At 51.8% G+C, this 21,488-nt stretch overlaps 1 protein-coding gene across 1 annotated transcript in view; it reads right to left on the bottom strand.

The window, feature by feature from the left end:
• Acacb (acetyl-CoA carboxylase beta) overlaps positions 1–21,488 on the bottom strand; it is a 117,821-nt gene that overhangs the window by 39,432 nt on the left and 56,901 nt on the right. The window contains exons 16-27 of the mRNA XM_048784891.1: positions 20,274–20,355; positions 17,424–17,569; positions 16,365–16,515; positions 14,228–14,362; positions 13,233–13,379; positions 11,580–11,768; positions 8,998–9,098; positions 7,406–7,494; positions 7,180–7,304; positions 2,434–2,547; positions 2,232–2,345; positions 1,790–1,879 (exon numbers count right to left, since the gene is read on the bottom strand). Coding sequence (XP_048640848.1) covers positions 1,790–1,879; positions 2,232–2,345; positions 2,434–2,547; positions 7,180–7,304; positions 7,406–7,494; positions 8,998–9,098; positions 11,580–11,768; positions 13,233–13,379; positions 14,228–14,362; positions 16,365–16,515; positions 17,424–17,569; positions 20,274–20,355 — 1,483 coding nt within the window. The remainder of the gene's footprint in view (positions 1–1,789; positions 1,880–2,231; positions 2,346–2,433; positions 2,548–7,179; positions 7,305–7,405; positions 7,495–8,997; positions 9,099–11,579; positions 11,769–13,232; positions 13,380–14,227; positions 14,363–16,364; positions 16,516–17,423; positions 17,570–20,273; positions 20,356–21,488) is intronic.

The raw sequence follows: 21,488 nt of genomic DNA, 5'->3' as shown, positions 1-21,488 counted from the left end.
GCTCGACTCAGACAAATGGAATTTTAAGTGCTCACTAACCACGTGGGCCCAGAAGCTGCCATAGCGGGGGACACAGTCTAGTGTTCAGATGCTGGGAGGTTTATAACTGTCTGGGGAATAGATGGTCTCTGACACAAGAACTAAAATAACAGTGTCCGGCTGAAGCTGGGGCTCAGCGATAGAGCGCTTGCCTAGCATGTACGAGGCCCTGTTCGATCCTCAGCACCACATAAAAATAAATAAAATAAAGGTATTGTGCCCAACTACAACTAAAAAATAAATATTAAAAAAATAAAATAAAATAACAGTGTCACTGCTGCCCTCTAAATGACCTGCTTCCAGCTATGCTCGATGGCCTGTCATCCCACTGGCTCAGGAGGCTGAGGCAGGAGGATCTTGAGTTCAAAGCCAGCCTCAGCAACAGCAAGGCCCTAAGCAACACAGTGAGACCCTGTCTCTAAATAAAGTACAAAATAGGGCTGGGGATGGGGTTCAGTGGACAAGGGCTCTGGAGTTCAATCCCGGTACCCAAAAAAAAAAAAAAAAAGTGCCATTGTAGAAAGTGATAGAATGTATAGAAAGTACATCCTAGAAAAATCTCTAATACACATAAATAGGACTTAGCACTTTAAAAAATACTCATGAGTCGGACGCAGTGGCACAGGCCTGTAATCCCAGCAGCTCAGGAGGCTGAGGCAGGATCGCAAGTTCAAGGTCAGCTTCAGCTACTTAGTGAGACCCTATCTCAAAATAAAAAATAAAAAGGGCTGGGGATGTAGCTCAGTGGTAGCGCACCTCTGGGTTCAATCCTCAGTACTACAAAATGAATAAATAATAAATGTTTAATGAAATGAAATTAAAAGTATTGACAAGACGCACTGGGTCTCATTGTTGGAAAACAGGAGTGAGGCCTCGGAAGGACTCTTCCAGAGCTGAACCCGTAGAAGGGGTATAACCTGCAGGTCCAGGAGGCCCAGTGACTGTCACATGCTCACAAGCCTCAAAGGGTCTCCAGGAAGACCCAGCCAAACCTGGGTGGGTAACTCACGGGGTCTAAAAGATCCAGGAGAGTGGGGAGCTGTGGGGGTCAAGCCACTGGAATCACTGGACTGAGAGCCAGGAGATTAGGAAAAACCACAACCAGTCACGTAGTGCAGGGTAAGAGAGCCACCTAAGTGCCAGAGGGTCACCTCCTGTGTCCCACAAAAAGCAGAGTAAAAGTCTAAATTCCTGAAAATAAGTCATCACCTCTTGGCTCCTAAATGCAGGGAGACAGGAGCAAGAACACCTGGCCCTCATCTGGGTTTTGCTGCTGGTCATACCCTTCTCTGTCCTGTCACACAGGGCAGTCACTTAGTCACCCAGGCTCCTTCTGGCTCTCAGAGCTCCAGGTGGAAAAGTCTATCTGAAGTATTAATTAATGCACACAGTCAGCAAGTCTGGACAAGGTGCCTTGGACTTGGCTCTCAGGGTTAGCAGTTAGCTGTGTCCTGCCTGGAAGAACTGCGGTGACACAGGACACAGCAGTGGTTACCTGTATAGACTTTGCAATAAAACAGATCTAGTGGAAATCCTGGTACTGCCCCTCCTAGCTGTGTGACCTTGAGCAAGTCACTTCACCTCTCTGTGTCTCAGTTCATTCCTCTGCAAGGTGAATACTAACTTGGAGAGCATAAAGTCATGTTTGCAAGGCCATGGCCCAGGGGGGTCAGGCACGGGCCAGCCGGCACTGAATGTTACAACTGGCAAGCTCAGGCCTGCCACTGTCCCCCAGGCCTCCCCTACTTACCTCCAGGGAAGCCATGCAAACGACTTTGTTAGTGTGGTAGAAGAAGGAGGGCAGGACATCAAATATGGTCGTTTCTGAGAGGATTAATTTCTATGGGAAATGGAAAAAGGAAAAAGGAAAAAAAAAATGTGAACAGGTTTTAACCACCAACCAGAAGCGCAGGAGGAGTGGGAATAGGAGAAGATGGCCGCGGTGCTGTCCTTGGCGCTGGCCAAGGACCCCGAACTCCGGGCTCCTCCCGCCCCCGGCTCCTCCCATGTGCACTCTCAGGAGACCTGCCAATCAAGCCCTGGATCCTGCCCAGGGTTCCCAGCTTCAGATGCCGGGGTTCCTGGAAGCCTGGAAGTGAGCACCCTGAAGCAGGGGGAGCCTGTAGGCCCCCAAGACCCCCACCTGGGCCAGGGCGTGCTCTGTGGAAGCTGGAAGGAAGGAGATGTCCCACCTTGAGGTTTTCTGGGCAAAACTGGTGGCCATACATGTCGATGGCAGACAGGAAGATGGACTCCACCTGGTTGTGCCTCAGCTCGTAGGAGGGGAGGTGGGAGGCGATCAGCACCTGTCAGGGAGGGGGTGAGGCTGGCATAAGAGAAGCCGGGTGGGCTCGGGGCAGCCACGCGCCAGGTCCAGGTGCCTGGAGCCCTGACCTGTCTGGCTCTGAGGGCCACTTTGCAGTGCTCCGTCTTGCTCAGCTGGGTGAGCTGGTGGAGGATGGCGGTCAGCTCGTCCGACAGGGAAGGGTCTGGGCCACAGAGCTCATCCTTTAGGGGACAGAAACAGAATCCAAATGAATTTTCTCTGCCAGAGGGGAACAGGTCAGCACTCACCTTGGCCAGGCGTAAAGTTGCCCAAACAATCTAGTGTCCGCTGTCAGGGCAACAGGCACAGCCTGAGACACTCCTTTTGCCCCTCTCTACCATGAGCACCCCTACCCCTTCATTCACCCAGTTGCCCACTCATACTCCAAAACACACCCTCAATACCTAGCAAGAAGAAAAATACAACTAAGCTGGGCGCAGTGGCGCATGCCTGGAATCCCAGCTGCTCAGGAGGATGAGGCAGGAGGATCTGGAGTTCAAAGCCAGCCTCAGCAACAGCGAGGCACTAAGCAACTCAGTGAGACTCTACAAAATAGGGCTGGGGATGGGGCTCAGTGGTCGAGTGCCCCTGGGTTCAATCCTTGGTACCAAAAAAAAAAAAAAAAAAGAAAGAAAGAAGGAAAAGAAAAATATAACTAAGTTTTTGCCTAGAGCACAGGTTGAGTGATGCTTCTTTGAAATGCTGGGAATAGCAGTGTTTGGGATTTCAGATCTTTTTTGGGGGGAGGGGGATTTTGGAATATTTACATATACATAATGAGTTATCTTGGGGACAAAACCCAAATCTAAACATGAAACTTGTGTATGTTTCAAGTACATTGGGACTAGGGACAGAGCACAGTGGAAGAGAGTTTGCCCAGTATGTGGAAGGCCATGGGCTGGATCCCCAGCTCTGCAAAAATAAACAAACAAACAGACAAATAGTCGCACATACACCTTACACACACGAAGCCTGAAATATTTTGTGTGATATTTTTAGTACATCTACATTTCAACTGCAACCCATCACAGGAGGGCAGAGGCAGAGTTTTCTACTTGTGGTATCCTGCTGGTGTTTGAAAACTTTCAGATTTTGGAGCATTTCAGAGTTTGGATTAGGGATGCTCAACTTTATACTATTCTAGTGAGCATTCAGCAGGCACTGACTGTGTACCAGGCAAATAGCTAGATCCTTTACACGCTTTTCTCCCATTCTCCCAACCCTCTGAGGAGTTACTATCAGGATCCCCATTTTATAGATGAGGAAACTGAGGCTTGGAGCCTGTGCAAGGTGGAGCAGATCGGAGCACAGCTCTATTGGGTCCCTGAAGCCACCAGCTTCCCCCCCTGCACGCTGCTACCTGACTTCAAGGGTTCAGTTTCAGAGGGGAGGAGCTGGGAGTGGAATCTTGCAGAAGAGAAAGGGGTGCTGAGTCCTTCTGAGTGGGGGACCTTCCTGCTGGAGACCAGGACTATGGTCTCTGCGTCTTCCTTTATGCCCTGAGCGCAAGAGGGCCTCGGGAACGGCCACAGCAGGCGCCTCGTCCAAGTCCACGGAAGACAGCCCCCCCCATCAGCCACCACTGTTCCCCAAGGAGTCTCACCAGAGGGCAGGGCTGTGACCACTTCTCATGCACAGGTTTCCCTAATTATGTTAAACCCACGCGGCTTTTAGAGTCGGAAATTTATACATATATTTAGTTTTAGGTGGACACGATATCTTTATTTTACATTTATGTGGTGCTGAGGATCGAACTCAGTGCCTCGTGCATGCTAAGCGAGCGCACTACCACTGAGCCACATCCCAGCCCTAGAGTCATAATTTTTTATGTATTAATATTTCATACATAAGCACACAGGCACGTCGACGCTCAAGAAATTTCATGGGAAATTATCTAAATCCTCTCTCCTCCCCCAGTTCTGATTCACTCTGTATGGTCAAGGGGTGGTGACATTGCCCTCACCATGCCACCCAGCTTGTGGCTCCAAGGAGAGCACAGAGGGCAGGCGCTGTTCAGCCACCAGGCTGGCAGAGTGTGATCATGGTGTGAGTGTGTGAGTGTGTGTGTGAGAGTGTATGTTTGTGAATGTGCGAATGTGTGTGTGACAGTGTGTACGAGTGTGTGAGTATGTGAGTGTGTGTGTGTGTGTGAGAGAGTGTGTGTGCGTGTGTGACAGTGTGTGCGAGTGTGTGTGTGTGTGTGTGAGTGTGTGTGTGAGCATTTTAAAAGCCAGGACACCACCCTGCACACACAAGAGCCCCGAATCCCTTCTTTCTTTGTCCTTGTGTACTTTATTCTACACTACCACGTTTTGTTTTGTCTTGTCGCCAAGTTCTAGGACCCCTAAATGACATGCAGAAACTATGTCCCCTTAAAAGACTCCAAACAATCTCATCTCACAGGAATCAAAGTGGCAAGCCTTTACTGAAAGCTTCTGCGGGACCAAACTCCACCAGAAGTAAAGAACCCACTGAGGGCTGGGGATGTGGCTCAAGGGGTAGCGCGCTTGCCTGGCATGCGTGCGGCCCGGGTTCGATCCTCAGCAACCACATACAAACAAAGATGTTGATGTCCGCCAAAAACAATAAAAAATAAAATAAATAAATTTCTCTCTCTCTCTCATCTCTCCAAAAAAAAAAAAAAAAAAAAAAAAAAGAACTCACTGATTCCTAACAAATGAAAGCAAAAGAGCCACAGAGTGAATCTCACCTCTGACCCCCAAACCACGCCTGGGACAACATTTTGGGCGCAGTGGCACATGCCTGTCATCCCAGCAGCTTGGGAGGCTGAGGCAGGAGGATCGCGAGTTCAAAGCCAGCCTCAGCAAAAACGAGACACTAAGCAACTCAGTGAGATGCTGTCTCTAAATAAAATCAAAATAGGGCTGGGGATGCAGTTCAGTGGCCGAGTGCCCCTGAGTTCAATCCCTGGTACCAAAAAAAAAAAAAGCAGCAGCAGCAGCCCCAAGTAAGCGTCCCAATTCTCTGAGCTGGGCCATTCCACCATCTCCCCCAATCCGATATCTGGTGCACATGATTTTAGAAACTTTAAGACCTGAAGAGTCAGTGATAAACAGAAAAATCCACAGGTGCCACCCTGACCTTTGAATGCCGAGCCGACTCTGACATTAGAGGAAACCTTGCTCTACACACTTCCCAAACACTCCACCAAAGGAAGTGTTGAAAAGCGTTCTATTACTGTAGCTGTGGAATTCCCCAAGAGCAGACACCTCCCTGGGCACAGGTGCCCGATCCTGGCCTCACCCTGCAACCACTTTGGGGAGTCCTCCCCCTGAAATTAATTTTTAAAAACTTCAGAGGTAACGAAGATCCATGTGTTGATATCCCCTAAACACCCGGAGTCACTAATTGTTAATTTTTTATCACAGCAGCACATTGGATTTCGCTGTAAGCACATGTGCATGCTCACACTCTTCCTCTTCTTAAAAGTGGGATGCAGACACCATAATCTTTTACACTATTTAAGTACATATCTGGCTGAGAAAAAGATATTCTCCCAGTTGCCTACAGAACCTCTAAAAAACGAAAGAAACTAAACATGACACTAACGATATTACCCGACACACAGTCCATGTTTCAATTTCCCATTGCCAAAGCTTTCAAAATGTACTAACCTCTGGGCTCCATTTCCAAAACCTCTGATTTAATTGAACAAAGGGTAGGGTTTGAGCATCTGTTTTTGTTTTTTTTTTAAACCCTGCTGCCCACCAGGTGCTTCTCATTGCAACCAGGATTGAAATGTGCTGCACAAAGAGATGTTAAAATGACCCTTTCCAAAATACCAACATTGATGAATACAACTTGTTAGGTGTTTACTCTCCTACACGCCCCGGGCCCAAACTCTGCCCACTGACTATTTTTGTAAATAGTGTTATAGGAGCTGAGCGTGGTGGCACATGCTTGCAATTCCAGTGGCTCAGGAGGCTGAGGCAGGAGGATCACAAGTTCAAGGCTAGCCTTGGCAACTTAGTGAGGCCCTGAGCAACTCAGCAAGACCCTGTCTCAAAATGAAAAATAAAAAGGGCTGAGAGTGGGGCTCCATGGTTAAGTGCCCCTGGGTTCAATCCCTGGTAACCCCTCCCAAAAAAATAATGCTATAGGAACCCAGACTCACTCATTCTAGCTGCTTGAGATTACAAGCTCATGGGGCTAAGGAGCTACAACAGAAGCCCTGTGACCACGAATCTGAAAGATTTACTCTCTAGGGCCCTTTACAGAAAAAAACTGCCAAGCCCTTCTTGCTCTAAGCCAAGTCCAAGTCTCTCCTTCTCTGCTGATCCTACATTTTCTAAGGAGTCATCAGGACCGTTATCCAGGGGAAAAGTCTTTAAAAATAAAGACTGCTTCTGACTATCTTGCAGGAAATGCCTTACATCTCCAAGAAGGCACAATAAGGACCTACCACCAGACCCAGAACTAAATATTCCTATAGCTCATGACGCTGGAGCCAGAAGGTGGGTTCAAATCCTGGCTCTGCACTCACAGAGCTGGGTACCCTTGGGCAAGTGGCTTTACCTCTCTGAGCTCTTCCAATGGGAGGTGAGAACCTTTATTAGGGTTTCTGTGAGAACTAAATGAGTTAATATTTATTTGTAAAGTACTCCAAGAGGGCCTGGCACAGAGCAGAGGCTTCAGGAGTGTCCCTGCCTATGGTTGCAAACCAAGTTTTACTGGAACACTGAACAATGGCAGAGTCGAGTGGTCCAGACAGCGCCCACCCCGCCAAGTCCAGAATGCTTGCCTTCTGGCCCCAGACCCAGCCCGGCTTGGGGTGGAGGACACCTCCTGCTTACTATCAGCATGATCACCAGCTGGTTCTTCTTGGCCACCTGTGCGTGGGAGAAGATGCAGTCCAGCACCTGGGACATGTCCGGCTTGAACTGCTCCCTGAGGTTTATCACACACTTGTCGTAGTGAGCTAGAGGGGAGAGGAGGCGGCCTGGGGTTAAGACGGCGGCTCCTCCCCACCGCCCTGCCCAGGTCTGCCACCCGTGCCACCAGCGGGGCCCTGTCTCTTGCCTTGTTGGAAATGATGCTCAACCTGCAAATATCTTCGCAGGAGATCCAGCACCACCGCCTTCATATAGCCGCGGGTCCCACTGCGGTACCTGGGGAGAGGAAGGCAGCCAGGTTACTGCCCACCTCACCTCCTGGGACATCCCCCAGGGCTTTTATGGATTTAGAATGGAGGTGACAGTCACCCAGCCATGTGGAGGCTGTGCCCTCTGATTCTCAGGCACCGTGGCCTGGGCCTGCAGGTGGACCTGCCCCTCAAACCAGCGGCCCTGCTGGGTGAGTACCGGGGATGGAACCCTGGGGCGGCCCTGGCGCAGCCCCCCAGAGAAGGGAAAAAATCCAAGAGAGTTGGATGCTGAAGGGGGGAAGCCAATTTTAACGGCAAAAATATAAATGTCCAATTAAGCATCCTGTCTATAAAGAGATTTTCCCAAAAGACAAACTTGAAAGACATTCACCGAAAGATAGATCCTGTGTAAATTTCATTTCCCCTTTGAGACAAAACTTTTTCCTGGGTTAAACCGCGTTTCCGGAAACATTTCCTCTTCTAGAATATTTCTGAACACAGGGAATTGGGTTTCTCAGGGGGTGCGATACTAAGTTCTAGGGAATCAGAAACCAGCTTACCCCAGCAGGACTGAATGACAACAAAAGAACAAGAATTAAAATAGTAAATAAAAAATCATTCCCAATGCAATTGTTTTTTCAGTCACAGCACGGGTAGAACTTTGATAATTATGTTCAACACAGAAACGTTTGCTCGAGAATCGATTAATACCATGTGCTCATTCCTTCTGGGTGTTTCTCTGAAGCTTAAAGGGTGGGCTTAAGGTGAGCAGCGGATTCATTTTTGGGGGGACTCCCTGGTAGTCCTTGGTTGTGAGGCTTTCATTTTGTGAGGATGCACTTCAAAATCCCCTCCCTCTGCTGCAGCCTACAGGGCCAGTCGGAGCCCAGGAGTTGCGGAACTCCTTGAAAGGAGGGTCACCTCCTAAGGACCCCCATTCTCTCTACCTGAGTTCCTGGCACTTGGTAATTAGGTACCGAGCTGATTGGTTCAAATCTGCTTCCGTTCTCTCTGTGAGCCAAGCCATCTTGCTACGTAGGTTCTTCATGAAAAATGGCAAAGATCTCTCTTACCATCAGCACAGTCCTGCAGCAGACTGCCCCTGCCCCTACCTACCCAAGACACGATTCAAGTTATTCACCAACCTTCCTCTGCAGTGGTCCCCAAAACCGCAATGGTAATCGGCACCGTCCTTTCTTGTACATAAAACCATCTCATCCCACTGTGTCCTGATCCAAGCTACCACCTGGTGAACACTGGCCAAATGTCACGGCTTTCCCAAGGTTAGCCCCCATACGACTCCAAGTGACGTATCTTGTGAAGTGTTTTTACACCCCTTTCGCCTGCTGGTGAACTGAGACCCACGGAGGTTAAGGCCAGGTCTCTGCTTTCACTAACGGCAGAGCCGGGACTCATGTGCTCGGTGTCAGTGAGGACCTGCCCCTCAGACAACCCCAGCCCGGCTCTGGAGACAGGTGACCCCTCAGGGTGAAAACCGCACCCCCTGGAGGGCCCAGGGGCCCTTCACCTCTGAACCAGCTGCACGATGCTCTGGGTGTTCATGAAGAAGACCTCTCGGTCAGCCTTGCGCTGCAGGGTGGCCGCGTGGCAGTCCAGGATGGTGGCAATCTAGACAGGACAAGACAGGTCTGACCACTGACAGCAGATGACAAAGCCCCGAAGTAGCCATCACGGGGTCTCACCCAAGGTTCAAAGAATCCCAGCCCAAAAGCCATCTGGTCACCCTGAAAAATCCCTGGTCCCCCCTCGGGGTACTGCTGGGAGACTTCAAGAGCTCAGAATGACAACAGTCACCAAACAGGTGCACGGCACTGGGACAGAGGGGGAGGAAGGACCCAAGCAAAGGTGCAGGTGGGAAGGGTCCTTTTATTGTTTTTTTAAAGACATTTACCCTTTTTTAAAAAAAAATAGTTTCTTTTAGTTGTTGATTGACCTTTATTTTACTTATATATTTCTATGTGGTGCTCAGAATCGAACCCAGTGCCTCACACGTGCCAGGCAAGTGCTCTGCCACTGAGCTCCAGCCCCAGCCCCGGGAAGGGTCCTATATTTATAATTAGACTTAATGTCATTGGTCTATTCTTTTCATCAACCAAAGAAGCTATTGTTGCTGTTTCTGGTCCTGGGACTGAATGAACCCAGGGCCTCGTGCATGCTAGGCAAGTGCCGTACCAGGGAACCACACTCCAGCCCTTTTAATTTTTTATTTTCAGGCAGGGGCTTACAATGTTGCCGAGGCTAGCCTTGAATTTATGATCCTCCTGCCTCAGCCTCCTGAGTGGCTAGGGTGATAATGTGTGCCACCGTATCCGGCTGACAAAGGTATTTTCAAAGAAAATTAAACCTGCATCAGCGACAGATTTCTGAAAGTTCCAAGCATGTGCCTTTTTCAATTGGGGTCCTCTGGAGCCTGGCTTTTATCTTGAATTGAGATATGATTTACATGCCACACTCTTCTCCCACCTCCTTTAAGGTGCCTGTTCCTTGGTCTGCAGGATATTCACAAAGGTGTACACTGACTGATTTTAGGGCTCTTTCTTTTACGCTTTTTCTTTGGAGAGGGTACCAGGGATTGAACTCAGGGGCACTCGACCACTGAGCCACATCCCCAGCCCTATTTTGTATTTTATTTAGAGACAGGGTCTCACTGAGTTGCTTAGGGCCTCACTTTTGCTGAGGCTGGCTTTGAACTCACGATCCTTGTGCCTCAGCCTCCCAAGCTGCTGGGCTGATAGGCGTGCGCCACCGCACCTGGTAATGTTAAGGGACCTTCATCACCCTGGAAAGAAACTACACACTAATTAGCCATCACTCCTCAAGTCCCCTCTGCCTTACCCCCTGGTAAACTGGCCTACTTCCTTCTCCATGGATTCTCCTGTTCTGGACATTTCTTCTAAATGGAAGCATAAATCAAGTGGGTCTGGCTTTTTTCCTTAGCATGAATCAGCACTTCATTTATTTTTATGGCTGAACATGTTCTAACCTTGATGGACAGCCCTGGGTTCCATTCCCAGTAATGGGAAAAAAATCTAATCTCTAGAATTCTCGACCTCTGGGGATGACCTGTAAGTAGGTGTCAAGAAGCCAAACTTGCCCATCTGGTGGTGCACGCCTGTCATCCCAGTGGCTTGGGAGGCTGAGGCAGGAGGATCACAAGTTCAAAACCAGCCTCAGCAACTTAGCAAGGCCCTAAGCAACTTAGTAAGACCACATTTCTAAATAAAATTTAAAAAGGAAAAAAAGGCTGGGGATGTGGCTCAGTGGTTAAGCACCCCTGGGTTCAATCCCTGGTACCCTCTCCAAAGAAAAAGCGTAAAAGAAAGAGCCCTAAAATCAGTCAGTGTACACCTTTGTGAATATCCTGCAGACCAAGGAACAGGCACCTTAAAGGAGGTGGGAGAAGAGTGTGGCATGTAAATCATATCTCAATTCAAGATAAAAGCCAGGCTCCAGAGGACCCCAATTGAAAAAGGCACATGCTTGGAACTTTCAGAAATCTGTCGCTGATGCAGGTTTAATTTTCTTTGAAAATACCTTTGTCAGCCGGATACGGTGGCACACATTATCACCCTAGCCACTCAGGAGGCTGAGGCAGGAGGATCATAAATTCAAGGCTAGCCTCGGCAACATTGTAAGCCCCTGCCTGAAAATAAAAAATTAAAAGGGCTGGAGTGTGGTTCCCTGGTACGGCACTTGCCTAGCATGCACGAGGCCCTGGGTTCATTCAGTCCCAGGACCAGAAACAGCAACAATAGCTTCTTTGGTTGATGAAAAGAATAGACCAATGACATTAAGTCTAATTATAAATATAGGACCCTTCCCGGGGCTGGGGCTGGAGCTCAGTGGCAGAGCACTTGCCTGGCACGTGTGAGGCACTGGGTTCGATTCTGAGCACCACATAGAAATATATAAGTAAAATAAAGGTCAATCAACAACTAAAAGAAACTATTTTTTTTAAAAAAAGGGTAAATGTCTTTAAAAAAACAATAAAAGGANAAAAAAAAAAAAAAAAAAAGAACGAAGCCCAACTTGATCAGAGGCCCGACACGGAGACCGGGCATCCCCGTGGGGCTGGCTGGGGCCACGTACCTGCTGGCTGGGGAACTGGCACAGCACGGAGGTGATGTTGCTGGCGTACTGGGCCATCACCCTGCGGACTGACTTCTCCACGGGGACGGGGATGCGACCCGACACGCTGGTCATGATCTCCTGCAGCTCCAACAGTGGCAGTGACGGGTGCCGGAGGGTCGTCATGAGCTTCTGCACCCACTCCTTCAGCTGCAGCGGAGACCACCCCAGTCAGCCACAGCCCCACGTGGCCAAGGACCCTGCCACCCACCACAGCATAACCCAACTCAACCCGCCCAGGCCTGAGCACTGCTGTGGCCAAAGAACTTGACCCCGCAGCCTCTAGAGCAGTCCAGAGGGCAAAGGCCCCCTGGCCACAGGGGAATAGCCAATTTTCATACCCAGGGAGGCCCCTGCTCCCTTCTCTGCACCCAGCACAGGGTGAGGAGGAAACGTAAGGTCACGTGACGAGCTAGCATTTGTGAGACACTTGCTTAGTGACAGACACCATCTAAAAACCTTTCTTTAGAAGCTGTCCTTTGATCCTCAGAAATTATCCTACCAAGTAGGAATGATAATCATTTTCCTTTCACAATTGAAACTAAAGCACAGAGAGGTTGATTAAGTTACCCCAGATCACCCAGCTATACCAAGAAGCAAAACCAGAATGCACACCAAAGCCATTGAGCTCACATGCCTCCAACAGCTGCCCTATTCTGTTTCCAGTGTGTCTCTGGCCACCAGGGATGGTCTTTGGGTGGGGATGATAATGGTGCCAACTCCAACAACAAAGGAGGTTCAAAATGTAACTGGCAAGTGCAAAGACTCTATCTGCAGCAATACTCTATCTATAGAAAGACTCTATCCCTACAGCAATCATCATTAGGCAGCGTGGCACAGTGGTGAAGAGCTCAGACCCTGAGGCCAGATGGCTGGGGTTCAAACCCCATCTTCACCTCTTCGAGGGAGAAGCAGGGCACATTTCTTACCCTCTCTGAGCCTCAGCTGCCCCACCTGCAAATGCTTCTTAGGTTGCAAGCTGGGAAGCTCAGATGGCTTCATCAACTTTACACACCGAGAACGGCATCGGGCACACAGTACGCCCAGACAAGGGCTGTCCACCACTGTCCTCGCCACCGTCACTGAGCCTTGCACTCCTGAGGGGCTGCCCCCAGGGGGATCTTGATCAGTTTAGCATCAGGGGTCTTTCAGGAAGGTCTGCAATATGGGGATCTCCGTGTTTCTCTTGGGACCCTGGGATGGTGGCTGGTGAGGACAGTGTCTCTGAACCAAGTATCTTCCTGCTGGTGTCATTAAGCAACCCGAGAGGCTGAGGCAGGAGGATCAAGAACGGACAGCCTCAGCAACTCAGTGAGGGCTGGGAAATGAGCCCCCCTGGGTTCCAGCACCAAAGAGGGGGGCTGGCCACACCCACAGACTCCTCCCTAACTTCCTGAACTCAGGGAACTAACATCAGCTGATCATGGAGGAGGAAATGCACCCCAAAACTTACAAACTGAGGAATTCCCTGAGGACGGTCCTTTACAGAAACAAGAGAGGACTGTTTTCTCATTCCTTGTGCCAAAAAAAAAGCCCTCTGATGTCACGGAGTGAGCCCTCTGATGTCACGGAGTGAGCCCTTCGGACCGCACCTGCTCTTCACAGGGGACCTACCTTTATGCTAAAGATAGGCTCTGGCAGGCAGTAGCCGCTCATGATGTTGGTCAGGTTCCCCAGGACGCTGTGGAACACCTGGTGCAGCTTCTCCCCCAGGATGGGCAGTGTTGGCTGGGCGGGCAGCTCTCCTGTGAAGGGCTGCGCCTGGTGAGGGACAAGAGGGGCGGGTCACAGAAGCCCTGAACCTGATGAGACTCGACAAGCCGGGGCATGAGGCAGATGGATGGGCTCCCACAGACCTGATCTAGGAGGGTGAACCCCAAGAACCAACAGGAGAAAATGCTGCACCAGGATTTGGAGTTGCTGAATTTGTGCCCTGACCACGTGTCCCAAGTCACCCGCTCCGCAAATGTCACAGCGTTACTAATTCAGACTCCAAACCATTTTAGAAGTCGTTAGATCTTTTTTCTTTCTTATTTTGTTTTGCTTTGTAATGAAGATCATCTCCCTATTTTCTCTGTTCATTTCCACTGTCTAGTGAGTGACAAAGGCCCGGCAGGATGAAAACCTTATAGAAACAGAACCGAGTTTTGGAAATCATAAACGTTCAGCCTCAGATAACCATGAGGAAAAATCACCAGCTCCCCAGAGCGGCAACAGGACTCAGTCCAGCCACGTATGTGCTAGTTCATTCTACGAAGGTCCGCTGGCACCCACATGGTTGGGACAGGCCGTCCTCCAAGTCTGGAACACCCGGTCTCCTGCCCAACCCTCACCACCCTGCAGGCTCCTTCTCCCCTGTGAGCTGACTTGAGGGGATCCCCCTCTGCAATCAGCTGCTGGCTTCTGCACTGGGTCCCCACAGCCGAGGCCCAAGGCAACCGCTCTCACTGCGACTATGAGGCCAAACAACATCCTGTGCCCATCCGTCTCCCGGGAGTTCACATGAGCCTCAGATTTCTGTGAACCTGCAGGGACTTGGGGGTGGCCAGGTCCTGCCTCACCAACGCAGCACAGGAAACGTTGGCTGAGAGGGCTCCCGCTGCACATACCGGGTGCACTTTAGAGGGGTCATCGAGCTCCAGCCTGGCCACCACGCAGCCGGCTTCCAGCACGGCTCCCGGCCGCTTGATGTACTTCACTCGGCCGCTTTCCTGCACGTTCAGGGTCATGATCATCTTCATCACCTGTTGGGCAAAGAGAAGTAGGACAGAGACAACGGGGACCGCTTGTGGTTGGCACCCTGAGCCACCCAGAATCAGGGACTGCAGAGCAGGGACTGTGACCTAGGATGGAGAGACTCCCAGCAGCACTCAGCAGAAAGGGGGAGACCCCACATTAGGGCGAGCCCGCTGCGTACCAGGCTGCTCTGGGCCTGGACTCTCAACCCGCAAAGCCTGCCGGGAGGAGGAGGGGCTCCTCGTGCCCACTTCCCTGACAGGGACGCTGGCATTTATTTGCTGCTTTCTCTAGTTCTTGTTTTTGGTTGCAGAGCTGGGCACGGAGCCCTGGGCTGTGCCAGGCGAGTGTCTGCCACTGAGCTACTCCTCCGACCCTAGGAACCTTGATTCTCCCTGGGCTTGTAGGTTGGCTTAGCTTTTATGCTGCCTCGCTCACCCAACCCCTCGCTTGTCTTGACATTTATTCTCAAAGGCAGGCCTCTCTCCCAGAAATGCAGAGCAGGCATACTGCATCTAGTGATCGGTGTTCGGGGACGTGCCCCACAACAGGGTTTCAGTCATCGACAGGCCAATCATGACAGCAGGGCCCAAAGAGGTAAAAATTTCTCTCTCCCAGTGACATGGTGGCCGTCCTAAGGTCACGGTGCAAGACACTAGTCATCTGAGGTGATTGCTGGTGTGAAAAACCTACGTGATGCCCTGCGAGGACCGCAAAAGCACAGCACAAGCACGCGCAGCACGTCACACTATGACGACATCACAGGGCTGTTGACTGGTTGATGTATTCACTACGCTTTCTATGGGTGTTTGACAACATACTCCTATTTATTTAAAAAAAAAAAAAAAGGTCACAACAGTCTGTTGTGCCACACCAGCAGCCGCCTCCTGTATCTCACATCTCGAGGCCACGTGGGGTGACTGGCCCACACCATTCAGGCTGTGCAAGAACACCGTGTGACATCTGCGTGATGAAGAAACCATCCTACAATGCAGTTCTCAGAACCTGCTCCTCCTATGTGCCGTGTGAATCAAACACTCTGTCAACAGTCCTGGGGAACAAGCTCCCGAGGGGCCTTGGGGGTGCTCTGTGGGATGGGGGACAGGCTCACGGAAGGGCCAGCATCCCACAGCTTGCCTCCCCACCTCCCCGGGGTCTGGAGACGTGACTGGCGTAGGATTTGTCCGCATGGTCCCAGCTTCGGACAGTCAGGGCAGTGCTGCCCCTGGCTTGGCAGGTCACAGCTCGGGCACCCAAGTCAGCCAGGCCAGGCTGAAACCCAAGATCCGCGATCGCCACCTCTGTGATTTCCAGAAAGTGCCTTCCCCTCTCTGAGCCTCAGCTTTTCCAACAGTAAAACGGGACTCGTGAGTCACACCCCAGGGCTCTCGTGAGGACTGCGTGCGTGCGGTGAGGCACCCATCCTGTGGCGGGAGTCTGAGACACCACTCACCTCCCTGCTGGGTTTGCGTTGCTGTTGTCCCACCCCCCACCCCCCTCCCCCACCCCCGGGCCTGGCCATGGCGAGGAGGCCAAGTTCAAGTCCTGACTTTGGGTGACCTTGAGCACATTCCTTGGCTTTTTTTTTTTTTGGTTCTGGGGATTGAACTCAGGGCTGCTCAACCACTGAGTCACATCCCAGCCCTGTTTTGTATTTTATTTAGAGACAGGGTCTCACTGAGTTGCTTAGGGCCTCACTGCTTGCTGAGGCTGGCTTTGAACTTGCCATCCTCCTGCCTCAGCCTCCTGAGCTGTTGGGATGACAGGCATGAGCCTCCGCGCCCGACTTCCTTGGCCTTCTTTTTCACATGTAAAACGGGGATCACATTTGTGCCCCTTCCCATGGTTGCTGGGAAGGTTGAAGAAGTAGAGAGGTCAAGTGCTCAGGCCAGCACCTGCCCACGGTAAGGACTTCCCAAACCCGACACTCGCTGCATCCTGAGGGGGGCTCAGTTCTCACTTGTCCCTGGGCCTAGATTTCCCCTTTGAATGCTGCGTGGCATCAATCACCTCCATCTCGGCGTAGCTGCTCCCTGCCTCCGCGTGGCCGCCGTCCTCCACCGTGTACTGCGTCAGCTTCCCGGCCGAGGGGGACCTCAGGACGGTGGGATCATTCTCCTTCTCAAACACGCACGTCTTGTTGCCGATGGTGATTCGGTAACTGGGAGAGAGGAGGAGCAGGTAGGGGGACAGATGAGGACCCTCGGCCCCGCAAGCCCGAGGCAGCTTCCCCTGAAGGTGGCCACGCGTGTCACCCTCTGAGCAGCAGTGGGGACATTTGGACATTACCATGGAGATACTGAAAGTGAGTTGGGGAAGAAAAACAGGTGTTTCTTTTCACCCTGACTGAAAACTAGTGCCTTTTACTGATAAATCCCAACAGGTCCTGGCACCAAGAAAGCCATCAATAAACGTTACTCGATCCATCTTGGATTCCAAATCCTCTCCTTGTCTCTGAACTGGGGAGCGCGTGCATTTGGGTAGAACCTACATAATCTTGCATGTTCTTGGTGGAAAGAACTCAGCTTAGAAAAGAGATGACTTTGCCTCTCAGGCAGACACTTAATCTGCCCTCTCCCAAAATACTGAGGCCCGCGAATTTGGCCTCCTCGGGAGCGGGAGCACAGGGTCACTGGCCCATGTTCCACCCTCCGTTCTCTGTGGCTGCAGTATGCGCTGCCTGCTCTGCAAGGGTCCCCAACATGTCACCGTGTGATCTCAGAATGATCAGAAGAGCTGGAGGGTGCCCCACGCCCATGGGGGGGGAAGCAGGCACGCCGTCATGCACCTCCCAGGCCACAGAGCTGGGAGCCCTGCCCCGTTCATCTCTGAACCCCTCTGGGTCCCTAGGAAGGCGCTCCCCGCCTGGGAGCCCTCCCTGAAAGTCTGGCAGTGGCATGAATCCCAGGCAAGAGGGGACCCTCCCCAGGCACCCTGGGACTCCTCAGGGAAGGCCTCGTCCACAGACCCCGGACCTGTGCACAGGCCAGCTCTGCAGTTTGGACGCCCTGTGCACACCCCGCCCGCCGTGGGCCTCGGTGTCCCCTTTGGGCCCCGGCCCCCGTGCACCTGTCCACTTCCTCCTTCAGGTACGTGGTGTAGCTGTTGCCGTTGTAGGACAGCAGCAGCCCGCCGTCGTTCAGCCGGTGGGCGTCGATCTCGATGTGGCAGCCATTCATGATGAGGACGAACATGGTCAGAGACTGCCGGGCCACCTGTGGGGACAGGCCTGTGTCATCACCTGGACTCAGGATGTGCCCACACGGCTCCTCGCACCGTGGGAAAGGGCAGGCTCTGCAGGAAGGGTGGGGGTGCCCCCCCCAGCCCTTCTCCTCATTCACCCCAAGGGAGCGGCTGCGGGGCTGGCGGGACCTGGAGTCCACGGTGTCGACTGCAGACACGCGTCCTACCTGGTCATCACTCCTGGGCTGTCCACCCTCCGGGGCTGGGGGCTCCCTTCTAATTCACATCACCAAGCGCCAGCCCTGTGCAGGACTGCGGGTGGCAGGGACGGGGGCTCATCACACTCTGGGTAAAGCAGCCCTGGAGACCCCCCAGTGGCCTGGTTCCACAGACTGTTTATGTACCCCCCAAGCCCCCCAGTTTCCTATGCTAAAACCTAACCTCAAATGCAATGGTAGGGAGTGGGGCCTTTGGTGGTGATCAGGCCAGGAGGGTGCAGCCTCCATGAACGAGACCAGTGACTTCCACCAAGTGACCCCAGAGAGCTCCTGTCCCCTCCTGCCACATGAGCACACAGCAAGAGAAGGCACAGCCACAAACCAGGAAGCGGTCACCAGACCAGCGTCGGCTGTGCCTTGACCTTGGACTTTCCAGCCTCCAGGACTGTGAGCGACACATTCTGCGGCTGATAAGCCACCCCATCTATGGGCAAGGACACCCCAACATGGACTATGGCTCCGCCCCCTAGGCCCAGCTCTGCCCAGGGACACATGTGAGCTGTGGGACACTTGAGAAACGGACAGGCTAGTAGGCTCTGGCCTGGCTCTGAGTTTCAGACCCACTGAAACACCAGCCCACCTGACCTGCAGGTCACCGTGTGTTTTGAAACGGTCATCCCCAGGACCCACAACCAACAAAATTCAGATTTTGAAAAGATAGCCAGGAATACAGGAATACGGATGGCAACATTATTTGTGATAATAATAAAAACTGCCATTGAACTAGCATCCAATCTTGTCACCTTTGTTATGGAAAACCCCAGACCCTCTCGGTCCAATCTGGTGAACCCCTAGTAACCCGGCCTGTTTAAATTAATCCAAATTAAATACAATGTAAAATCCAGTTCCTTGGTCACCCTCACCACATTTCAGGTGGGACCCTGACCAAGTGATCAGCATAGCTACTTCTCCATCACCATGGAAAGTCCTGCTGGACAACATGGCAGAGACCAAACTGGCTTTGGAGGAAACTTGTTCATGACTTTATGCCCAAAAATATCACAGCAGGAAAATGATTTGCACCATGGTCTCAGCTAACACACTAGGAGAGTCGGCCTCCACGCAGCAGTGAAGAATCGTTTGAGTTTTGTGATTCCGTGGACTTGTTTGAAACTTTAAAGTTCTCTACAATTAGATTGTGCCACATTGAAAATCAGGTTGGTAGAACCCAGGGGCCCAAAGGAAGCCAAAAAACCTTGGGGCGGGGGGAATGCAGACGGAGAGTACCTCCCAAGGACGACGCATTTGTTTGCCTAGACTCAAAGTCTCTGTGTGCTCAGAAATAATCAAAGTAAAGTCAAGGAAAATAAAAATTGTGCCTCAGAAACAGACTCAGATTCAGTCCTCTTCCCACCCCACAAAACACGAGGCTGGAAGTGCCACGCAGGCCACCACTTCCAAGGGGACACTCAGTACCTGCAGCTGCATCAGAGACCCTGGCACACATGCATGGCTCACCATGTCCATGTGGACCCCGGGCCTCATGCTATGCCTGCACATGTCAGGTCACCTCTGGGCTGAGTGGACCTTCAGTGTCACGGGAAGGCTAACTAGACACCTCTGAGAGAGGACAGCCACCAGAGGAAGCCCCAGGAACGCTGATGGTGAACCCCGGAATGTGCACATAGATTCCAGGTGCAGAATGCAGAACTAAACCAGCCTCCCAGGCCTTGGGAATGACCGTGGGCCAGGCCAGCTCAGAGAAGGCTCTGATCATCTGGGGGGACAAACGACCTCCCAAAACTCCTGACTTTCCTGGAACCTCAGAATGTGACCTTGTTTGGAAACTGGATCTTTGCAGATGTAAACAGTTAAGATGAAATCACGCTGGGTCAGGATGGGCCCTAAATTCAATCTAACGGGTGCTCCTATAAAAGGAGAAGAGACAGAGACACAGGTGCGGACCCAGAAGCAACGTGAAGAGACAGCTCGCTCTCCCTCTCTCTCTCTCTCTCTCTCTCTCTCTCTCTCACTCACACACACACACACACTCACACTCAGAGGCCATGTGAAAGCACAGACAGTCAGGAGTGGTGTAGTCCCAAGGAGACACCAATGACTGCCAGCCACCGGAAGCCCTGAGGCCAGAGGTCCCTCCCTAGCACCATCAGAGAGACCATGGCCCAGCTGGCACCTGGACTTTGGACCTCTGGCCTCCAGACCGTGGGAAAATAAACTGCTGTTGTTTCAAGTCACCGCTGGGTAGCATGTTGCTCCAGCAGCCACAGAAGATCAACAGTCGGAGCCACCGTGACCTGTGCACACCACCAGGCCCTAGGCTTTCTGAAAACCACAGTGCTTAGGTTTCAGGGTCACGAAGGAACTACTCAGGGATTCCCGAGGAACACAGCGGCTCAGACCTGAGCAGGAGAAAATCCGCTCCAGGATGTTCACCCACCACGCGGAACAAACCCCCTCCGGCCCCCAGAGCGCTGCACACGGAAGCCTGAGGGGATACCTTGAGAATATACTTGATACCCCCGTAGATTAGCTCCACGTCCACGAGGTTCAGCAGAGAAGCCGCTGGGAGGACCTGGCCCCTGGAAGACAAGGCAGACCCATGACAGCCTGGGGAGGGGCCGAGCACGCCCCAGCCACCCCTGGGGTCTAAAAATATCGCCAGGGGCAGGAGGTGCCGCTCAGTGCTGGGCATGCACAAGGCCCTGGGTTCAAGCCCCAGTGACCCCCTGCAAAAAGGAAAGAAAAACATCACCCACCTCTTTGACCCTCCCAAGCACCGAGAGCCTGACTGTGCTAAAAGGTTAAGTCTGATTAAAAGACTTAGATCCTGCACACCTGCCATCCCAATGACTCAGGAGGCTGAGGCAGGAGGATGCAAGTTCAAGGCCAGCCTCAGCTACTCAGTGAGACCCTCAGCAACGTACAGAGACCCTGCCTCAAAATAAAAATAAAAAGGGGCTGGGGATGTGGCTCAGAGGTAAAACGCCCTTGGGTTCAATTCCCAGCTCTCTCTCCATCCCCTCAAAAAAAAAAAAAAAAACCTTAAAAAAATCAGCATCTGTTAAAATTTTACAAAAGCTTCTCAGGAGCAAAATCCACAATAGCTTCTTCTCAGAAAAACTCCCCGTGTGGGGACGTGTCACCTGCTACGGAAGAAACCAGAGAGGAGACGACGGCTGAGCAGTGACAAGCTTTCCACCTGTTCATCCTTTTTAGTGTTTTTGGCCTGTCACAGTGGTCCTCAATGGGAGGAGACACTGCTCCTACCCTGGGACATTTGGCAATATCTGGGGACACAACTTACTGTCCCATGGATGCTGCCATTACCCTGCAAGGCACAGGACGGTCCCCACCCACTATGAACTAGCCCCAAATGTCGCTGGTGCTGAGGTGGGAACCTGGCTGACCAGACAGCACGTGGCCACTCTCCATTCTAGTCCAGGTCGCAGGTCCCCTGTGGAGCAGGAGAGGGTCTGGGAAAGATGACCTTTGACCCACTCTGCTTTTCAATCCACCTCCACCCAAGTCTTACAATGCCCCTTACACAACTCCACAGGGACGTGCACATGACTGACTGCAAGGTCACTGGCCTAAAGAGTCCCACCCCACCCCTGCCCACTCCACAAGACCCTCCCCCGCCCGGGCTCAGAAGCCCAGTCTTGTTTTGGGGTTTTTTTTTTGTTTGTTTGGTTTGGTTTTTTTTTTTTTTTTT

Source organism: Marmota marmota, unplaced genomic scaffold (genome assembly GCF_001458135.2).
Source record: "Marmota marmota marmota unplaced genomic scaffold, marMar, whole genome shotgun sequence".
Lineage (NCBI taxonomy): Eukaryota > Metazoa > Chordata > Mammalia > Rodentia > Sciuridae > Marmota > Marmota marmota.
Note: the sequence above shows the minus strand (reverse complement) of the source record. Positions and strands in the feature narration are given on the sequence as shown.